Source organism: Vidua chalybeata, assembly GCF_026979565.1.
Source record: "Vidua chalybeata isolate OUT-0048 chromosome 33 unlocalized genomic scaffold, bVidCha1 merged haplotype SUPER_33_unloc_1, whole genome shotgun sequence".
NCBI classification, from domain to species: Eukaryota; Metazoa; Chordata; class Aves; order Passeriformes; family Viduidae; genus Vidua; species Vidua chalybeata.
Genome location: NW_026530291.1, coordinates 36,682 through 45,595, shown reverse-complemented (window position 1 = coordinate 45,595; position 8,914 = coordinate 36,682). Strand labels below are relative to the sequence as shown.

Sequence of the window (8,914 nt, the reverse complement as noted above, 5' to 3'; positions counted from 1 at the left end):
CTAGGACCCCCCTTTGCACACCTGGGACCCCCCTTCAGACACCTGGGACCCCTCCCACACACCTGGGACCCCTCCCCAGACACCGAGGACCCCCCTTCGGACACCTAGGACCCCTCCCGCACACCTGAGACCCCCCCCACACACACCTGGAACCCCTCCCCACACACCTAGGACCCCCCTTTGCACACCTGGGACCCCTCTCTGCACACCTGAGACCCCCCTACACACACCTGGGACCCCTCTCGGACACCTGAGACCCGCCCCGCACACCTGGGACCCCTCTCGGATACCTGGGAACCCCTCCCCAACATCTGAGACCACCCCCCGCATACCTGGGACCCCCTCGGACACCTGAGACCCCCCCCCACACACACCTGAGACCCCCCCACACACACCTGAGCCCCCCCTTTGCCCCCCCCAGCACACCTGGCTGTCCCCCGGCCCCCGCCCCGCCCACCGGAGCGCCCCCCCGGCCACGCCCCCGCGGTGACATCACCGCGGGGACAAAGGGGGGCGTGGCCAGGCCGCCGCGGCGGGGCCGCCATTGGCCCCCCCCGCCGCGTGGCGCGACGCCCGATTGGCCGCCTGCCCTGCGGCGCCGGGCGCTGATTGGCCGGCGCCGGCGCGGGCCCGGAGCCAATGGCAGGCGGGGAGGCAGCCAGGGCTGGCGGCCAATGGGGGCTCTCGGCGGGCCGCGCGGAGCGGAGCCCGATTGGCTGGCAGCGCCAGGCGGGGGGGGCGTGGCCGGCGCTGATTGGCTGGCACCGGCAGCGCCTTGGCAGGCTGCGGGCGCTGCGGCGGCACGGCGCGATCCCATTGGCTGCGCGCGGTGGTGCGGCGGCGGCTCGGCCAATGGCGGGCCGGGGGGCGGGGCCTAACGGGGGGGGAGCTGCCTTCCCCCCCCCCCCCCCCGACCATGTGCCCGCCTTGGGGACCCCCGGGACCCCCGAGCGGGGGGGGCCCCGCCCCCTCCTGGGGGGTCCTGGGGGGCTCCACCCCCCCCCCATGGAGACCCAGACCCATTTTGGGGGTCCTGGGGGGGTCCAACCCCCTCCAATCTTGAGACCCCGCCCCCTTTTGGGGTCCTGGGGGGTCCAACCCCCCCTATGGAGACCCCGACCCATTTTGGGGGGGTCAGGAGGAATTTGCGACCCCCGAGTCCTAAGGAGGGGGGGGGGGCTCATCACATTTTGGGGGGGGGGGGAGGGCTGGGACCCCCAAACTTGGGAGGTTTTGGGGGTCTCGACCCCCTCCCCCAGCCCCAGAGGGGGGGTTGGGTGTCCTGGGGGGGTTGGGGGGGGGGGTTTCTGTGTCCCCCCCCCCTCCTCGCTGACCCCCATCTCCCCCCCCCCAGTCCTGGTTCCTCTGACGCCGCCCCCGGACGAGGAGAAACCGCGCGGAAAAAAGGAGAAAAACCGAAAAAAAAAAAAAACCCCCGCAAAAAAAAAAAAAAAAACAACCCCAAAAAAAAAAAAACAAAAAAAGCCGCAACCCCCCCCCCCATTTCCTCACAGCCCCCTCCCCCAAAAAAAAAAAAAAACAAAAAAAAAAAACAACAAAAAAAAGAAATCAAACCCCTCCCCCTCCCCCCGCCCCCTCCTCGCCGCCGTCCGCCCCCGCGGGGGGGGGTGGGGAGGGGTCTCCAGACCCCACCCCCACGACGTGGATGAGGGTTCGGCCTCTCTGATGTGTCCCCCCCCCCCAAAAAAAAAAAAACAAAAAACCACAAAAAAAAAAAGCCCCCCCCGCGCCCCTCCCCCCCCCCGGCACACACAGGGTCACCCCGGAGGGAAATTGTGGGGAGGGGGCGCGATGGGGGGGGGTGGGGGGATGGGGGGGGGTGAGGGGGGGGGGTGTCACCCCCCCCAAAAAAAAACACAAAAAAAAAAAAAAAAAGACGCCCCCCCCCTCCCCCCACGCCGCGCACGCGCCTGCGCCCCCCCCCCCCCAAAAAACACCAGCAACCCCCCCCTCGCCCCCTCCCCCCCCCAACAGGCGCGTGCCGGGGGGGGGGGCGCCCCCCCTTCGCTGCAGGCCAGCGAGAGGGGGGGGCGGGGTGGGGGGGGGGGCTCCACACCCCCCCCTTCCCCTCCCCCACCCCAGACACCCCCCGGCTTTGGGGTCCCCCCCCCCCCAAAAAATCCTCCAGCTCATTTTTTTAATTAAGTGCAATTACCCCCCCCCCACCCCCACCCCGGGGTCAAACCCCCCCCTCTTTGGGGTCAAACCCCATTTCCCCCCCCCCCCCCAATTTTGGGATCCCCCCCCCCAATTTTGGGATCCCCCCCCATTTTGGGGATCTCCCCCCCCGTCTCGTTTTTCCCGTTTTTGGGGGTCAAACCCCCCCCCTTGTGCTTCCCCCCCCACAGGGTTAAACCCCCCCCCCTCGGGGTCCCCCCCCCATTTTGGGGTCAAACCCCCCCTTTTCGCCCCCCCCCCCCCGCCTCCAAGTGCTTTTTTGGGGGCAAACCCCAATTTTCCCCGATTTCCCCCCCTCCCTCGATTTTCTGTAATTTTTTTTTAATCGTTTTTGGATAATTCTCGTCCCGGGGGGGTCGCGGGGACCCCAAATCCCACCGCGGGGGGGGGGGGGGGCGGGAATTTGGGGGCATTTTGCTCATTTTGGGGTTTTTGGGCCGATTTCGGTGTCGGGGCTCGCGGGGGGAGGGGCAGGATGAGCCCCCCCCCCCCTCCCTCTTCCCCACCCCCCCCCTCCCCCACCCGGGGGTTATTTGGGGGGGGGGGTTTCAGCCCCCCCCCCCCTCTTCTCCCCTCCCCGGATTTTGGGGTCAAACGGACCAAAATCGCATTTGCCTTAGACCCCCCCGCGTGCCTTCCCCCCCCCCTCCCCCCCACCCCGCGACCCCCCCCCCAAAAACGGGGACAATCATCCCCTCCCCCCCCCCCCCCCCCCTTTTTGGGAACCCCCTCTTTGTGTGACCCCCCCCCCCTTCACGGATTTTTGGGACCCCCCCCCCCACCCCAATTCCCAGCAGCGCCCCCCCCCCCACGAGAAACATCCCCCCTCCCCCCCCCCGCCCACCCCCCAATTTTTGGGCTCCCCCCATTTCGGGGCCCCCATTGGGGCCCCCCCACCAGCAATGGGGGCCCCCAACATTTGGGGACCCCCCCCACCCCACCAGCAATGCCCCCCCCCCCTCCCCCTTTTCGGGCAATGCGACCCCTCCCCCACATCTCTGGGCACCCCAATTTTGGGCCCCCCCGCCCCAAAATAAAACCCTGGGGGAGGGTGGGGGGTGGGCGATGTTGGGGGGGGGGCGTCGCACATTTTTGGGGACCCCCCCCCCCCACAAAGTCGCCCCTCACCCCCCCCCTGCACGTGGTAGTGACGTCATTTTCCAGGGGGGGCGGGGCGGCCCCTCCCCCCCCCCCCCCCCGCTCGCGGGATGAGGAAAAAAACCGCGGAAAAAAAAAAAAAAAAAAAGAAAGAAAGAAAGGAGGGGGGCGGAAAAGGAGGAAAAAAAAAAAAAAAACAAAATGGAAATAAAAGTGTCGTTACCCGCACTGAGGGGAATTTGGGGGCACAAATCAGAATTTGGGGACACAAATGGGAATTTGGGGGGTGCAAAATGGGATTTGGGGGCACAGAGGGGGATTTGGGGGGTGTAAAATGGAACTTGGGGGTGCAAAATGGGGATTTGGGGGCACAAATGGGAATTTGGGGGACACAGAGGGAAATTTGGAGGGCACAGAGGGGGATTTGGGGGGTGTAAAATGGAATTTGGGGGGTACAAAATGGGATTTGGGGGGCACAGAGGGGGATTTGGGGGCAAAAATGGGAATTTGGGGGCACAAATCAGAATTTGGGGACACAAATGGGAATTTGGGGGTGCAAAATGGGATTTAGGGGACACAAAGGAAAATTTGGGGGACACAGAGGGAAATTTGGGGGGCACACATCGGAATTTGGGGACACAAATGGGGATTTGGGGGGGCACAAAAATGAGATTTAGGGGGACACAAAGGAAAATTTGGGGGGCACAGAGGGAAATTTGAGGGCAAAAATGGGAATTTGGGGGACACAGAGGGAAATTTGGGGGACACAGAGGGAAATTTGGGGGGCACACATCGGAATTTGGAGACACAAATGGGAATTTGGGGGACACAAAGGAAAAATTGGGGGGCACAGAGGGAAATTTGGGGGGCACTTACAACGCCGGGGAGGGATTTGGGAAGCCGGGGGGGATTTTTGGCGCCTGGGGGGGGATCTGGGGGACATTGGGGGGGTCTGGGGGGGGTTTTGGGGGGTCCCTCCCGGGGCCCACCCCCCCGTTGGAGGGAGGTGGGGGGGAGGGGCGTGTCCGTGTCCCGAGGCTCGAGGGATTTGGGGAATTTGGGGGATTTCCAGATGATTCCCATTTCCCAGTGCTCCCAGTAGCCCATCCCCCCCTCTCCCAGTGCTCCCAGTAGCCCATCCCCCCCCTCTCCCAGTGCTCCCAGTGCTCCCAGTGCTCCCAGTGCCCTCCCCCGCGCTCCCAGTGTCCCCGCGGGGGGTCAGGTGACAGCGGGGCCGGGGGGGGGGGCGGGGGAGGCGACCCCGCTTCCCCTTTCGTGGCCATAAAGGGGCGGAGGGGCCGGGGGGGGGACACGAGGGGACACGAGGGGACAGCGCCGGCCGGGACGGTGAGTGACCCCCGGGGGGGAGGGGCGGGACCCCCCCCCGGACACGCGGGACCCCCCCCCGGAGGGGACAGGGACACCCCCAGACCCCGGGTGACACTGCGGGGGGGGGGTAACACCCCCGGTGACACCCCCAGACCCCCGGGTGACACTGCAGGGGGGGGGTTGTGACACCCCCGTGTCCCCCCCGGTGACACCCCCAGACCCCCGGTGACACCCCCAGACCTTCGGGTGACACTGCAGGGGGGGGGTTGTGACACCCCCGGTGACACCCCCAGACCCCCAGTGACACCCCCAGACCCAGGGTGACACTGCAGGGGGGGGGTTGTGACACCCCCGGTGACACCCCCAGACCCCGGGTGACACTGCAGGGGGGGGGTTGTGACACCCCCGGTGACACCCCCAGACCCCGGGTGACACTGCAGGGGGGGGGTTGTGACACCCCCGGTGACACCCCCAGACCCCGGGTGACACTGCAGGGGGGGGGTTGTGACACCCCCGGTGACACCCCCGTGTCCCCCCCCCCCCCCCACCAGATGCTGGCGCTGCTGTGGCTGTCCCTGGTGACAGCGGTGACACCCGGGGGGGGTCACGGGGGGGCTCTGACCTTCCTGGCCCTGGGGGACTGGGGGGGGCTGCCCGAGCCCCCCTTTGTCACCGCTCGCCAGGTGGCCACGGCGGCGGCCATGGGCCACGCGGCCACCGAGCTGGGCGGCGACTTCGTGCTCGCGCTCGGCGACAACTTCTACTACGCGGGGGTGCGGGACGAGTGGGACCCCCGCTTCCAGGTAACCCCCCCCCCCCCCCCCGCGGGGACACCCCCTCCCCACATTGTCCCCGCATTGTCCCCAACCCTCGCCGGGTCCCCCAGGACACCTTCGAGCGCGTGTTCGTGGCCCCGGGGCTCCGCGGCGTCCCCTGGTACGTGATGGCCGGGAACCACGACCACGCCGGCAATGTCACCGCGCAGCTGCGCTACAGCCGCCACTCGCCGCGCTGGTACGGCCGCCGGGCGTCCCCAAGGGTCCCCAAGGGTCCCCAAGAGTCCCCAAGAGTTCCCAAGGGTCCCCCAAGAGTTCCCAAGTGTCCCCCAAGTGTCCCCAAGTGTCCCCCAAGAGTCCCCAAGAGTTCCCCAAGTGTCTTCAAGTGTCCCCAAGTGTCCCCCAAGTGTCCCCAAGTGTCCTCAAGAGTCCCCCGGTGTCCCCAAGTGTTCCCAAGAGTTCCCCGGTGCGCCCCGGTGTCCTCAAGTGTCCCCAAGGGTCCCCAAGTGTCCCCCAAGTGTCCCCTGGTGTCCCCAAGAGTCCCCAAGTGTCTTCGAGTGTCCCCAAGTGTCCCCCCAAGGGTCCCCAAGTGTCCCCCAAGTGTCTTCAAGTGTCCCCAAGGGTCCCCAAGTGTCCCCAAGTGTCCCCAGGAGTCCCCCGGTGTGCCCCGGTGTCCCCAAGTGTCCCCAAGGGTCCCCAAGAGTCCTCCGGTGTCCCCCAAGGGTCCCCAAGTGTCCCCCAAGAGTCCCCCGGTGTTCTCCGGTGTCCCCAGGTGTCCCCTGGTGTCCCCCAAGTGTTCCCAAGAGTCCCCAAGTGTCCCCCGGTGTCCTCCAGTGTCCCCCGGTGTCCCCTGGTGTCTCCAAGTGTCCCCAAGTGTCCCCAAGTGTCCCCCGGTGTCCCCAGGTGTTCCCCGGTGTCCTCCGGTGTCCCCAAGTGTCCCCCAAGAGTCCCCCGGTGTCCCCCGGTGTCCCCCAAGTGTCCCCCAAGGGTCCCCAAGTGTTCCCAAGAGTCCCCCGGTGTCCCTCGGTGTCCTCAAGAGTCCCCAAGAGTCCCCCAGTGTGCCCCGGTGTCCCCAAGAGTCCCCCGGTGTCCCCAAGTGTCCCCAAGAGTCCTCCGGTGTCCCCCGGTGACCCCAAGTGTTCCCCGGTGTCCTCTGGTGTCCCCAAGAGTCCCGCGGTGTCCCCAGGTGTCCCCCACAGGCACTCCCCCCACCCCGTGCCCATGCTGGGGTGTCCCCCACACTGCCCCCAGGTGTCCCCAAAGTGTCCCCGAATGTCCCCGCAGGCGCTTCCCCCACCCGTGTCCATGCTGGGGTGTCCCCACACTGTCCCCAGGTGTCCCCAGGTGTCCCCCACACTGCCCCCAGGTGTCCCCAGGTGCCCCCAGGTGTCCCCAAAGTGTCCCCAGGTGTCCCCAGGTGTCCCCAGGTGTCCCCCACACTGCCCCCAGGTGTCCCCAGGTGCCCCCAGGTGCCCCCAGGTGTCCCCAGGTGTCCCCAAAGTGTCCCCAGGTGTCCCCAGGTGCCCCCAGGTGCCCCCAGGTGTCCCCAGGTGTCCCCCACACTGCCCCCAGGTGTCCCCAAAGTGTCCCCAAAGTGTCCCCAGGTGTCCCCAGGTGTCCCCAGGTGCCCCCAAAGTGTCCCCAGGTGTCCCCAGGTGCCCCCAGGTGTCCCCAGGTGTCCCCGAATGTCCCCGCAGGCACTTCCCCCACCCCTACTACAGCCTGCGGCTGCACCTGCCCGGCTCCAACGCCTCGGCGCGGCTCCTGGTGCTGGACTCGGTTCTGCTCTGCGGCCACAGCGACGACTTCGGCGCCGGCCCCGCGGGGCCCCGGGACGCGGCGGCGGCCGCGGCTCACCTGGCCTGGCTGCGGGCGCAGCTGGAGGCGGCGGCCGGCGACAGCTTCGTGCTGGTGGCCGGCCACTACCCGGTGTGGTCGGTGGCCAAGCACGGCCCCACGCCCTGCCTGCTGCGCCTGCTGCGGCCGCTGCTGCGGCGCCACCGCGTCAGCGCCTACCTGTGCGGCCACGACCACAACCTGCAGGTGAGGCGCGGCCAGGTGTGCCAGGGCTGCCAGGGCTGCCAGGGGTGCCAGGGGTGGCAGGTCAGGCACGGCCAGGGCTGCCAGGGGTGCCAGATGTGCCAGGTGAGGCACGGACAGGTGTGCCAGGGGTGCCAGATGTGCCAGGTGAGGCACAAACAGGTGTGCCAGGGGTGCCAGGTGAGGCTCGGCCAGGGCTGCCAGGGGTGCCAGGGGTGCCAGGGGTGCCAGATGTGCCAGGTGTGCCAGGTGTGCCAGGGATGTCAGGTGAGGCACGGGCAGGTGTGCCAGGGCTGCCAGGGGTGCCAGGGGTGTCAGGTGTGCCAGGGGTGCCAGATGTGCCAGGTGAGGCACAAACAGGTGTGCCAGGGGTGCCAGGTGAGGCACGGCCAGGGCTGCCAGGGGTGCCAGGTGTGCCAGGTGAGGCACGGATAGGTGTGCCAGGTGAGGCACAGCCAGGTGTGCAGGGACACTCAAAGGTGTGTGGGGACCCCCAAATTCTGCCCAGCGAGGGACCCAAAGGTGTGCAGGACACCCAAAGGTGTGTGGGGACACCCAGAGGTGCTCAGGGACACCCAAAGGTGTGCGGGGACACCCAAAGGTGTGTGGGGACACCCAGAGGTGCTCAGGGACACCCAGAGGTGCGCGGGGAGCCCTGAATCCCGTCGGGCAGCCCCAGGTGAGGTCCGCCAGGTGTGTCCCGCCGTGACTCCGCCCTCTCCTCCCGCAGTACCTGGAGGAGGGGGGGGTGGGCTACGTCCTGAGCGGCGCCGGCAACTTCATGGAGGAGTCGCGGCCCCACGAGGGCTCCGTGCCCCCCGGCGCCCTCCGCTTCTTCTTCGGGAGCCCCGCCAGCCCCGGCGGCTTCGCCCACCTGCGCCTGGAGCCCCGCGCGGCCACGGTCACGTTCCTGGAGGCCACCGGGCGCGTCCTGCACCGCGTGACGCTGCCGCCCCGGCACCTGTGAGCCGGGACACCGGGACACCGGACAGCGGGGCACCGGGACAGCGGGACACCGGGACAGCGGGACAGAGGGACAGCGGGGAAACCGGGACAGAGGGACAGAGGGACAGCGGGACAGCGGGGAAACCGGGACAGAGGGACAGAGGGACAGCGGGACAGAGGGACAGCGGGACACCGGGACAGCGGGACAGAGGGACAGCGGGACAGCAGGACAGAGGGACACGGGGACAGCGGGACAGAGGGACAGCGGGACAGAGGGACACGGGGACAGAGGGACAGAGGGACACAGGGACAGAGGGACAGCGGGACACCGGGACAGCGGGACAGAGGGACAGCGGGACAGAGGGACACAGGGACAGCGGGACACAAGGGACACCGGGACACCGGGGCACCGGGACAGCGGGACAGAGGGACAGAGGGACAGCGGGGAAACCGGGACAGAGGGACAGAGGGACAGCGGGACAGCGGGGCGCAGGGACAGCGGGACACCAGGACACCGGGGAAACCGG

The 8,914-nt window shown here is 68.1% G+C and overlaps 2 protein-coding genes across 2 annotated transcripts in view; both read left to right on the top strand.

Annotated features, from left to right (window-relative positions):
- The window catches only part of NFIX (nuclear factor I X), a gene marked incomplete at its 3' end in the record, with an annotated part of 12,980 nt that extends 11,147 nt beyond the window's left edge, over nt 1-1,833 (top strand). The window contains exon 11 of the mRNA XM_053933012.1: nt 1,355-1,833. Within this exon, the coding sequence (XP_053788987.1) occupies nt 1,355-1,833 (479 nt within the window). The remainder of the gene's footprint in view (nt 1-1,354) is intronic.
- Nucleotides 1,834-4,578: 2,745 nt separating this feature from the next.
- On the top strand, nt 4,579-8,637 carry ACP5 (acid phosphatase 5, tartrate resistant). Its single transcript, XM_053933050.1, has 5 exons — nt 4,579-4,644; nt 5,178-5,429; nt 5,513-5,640; nt 7,100-7,445; nt 8,173-8,637. The coding sequence occupies exons 2-5, from the start codon at nt 5,178-5,180 to the stop codon at nt 8,407-8,409; spliced, it is 963 nt and encodes a 320-aa protein (XP_053789025.1). The 5' UTR covers nt 4,579-4,644; the 3' UTR covers nt 8,410-8,637.
- The last annotated feature ends 277 nt before the right edge of the window (nt 8,638-8,914 follow it).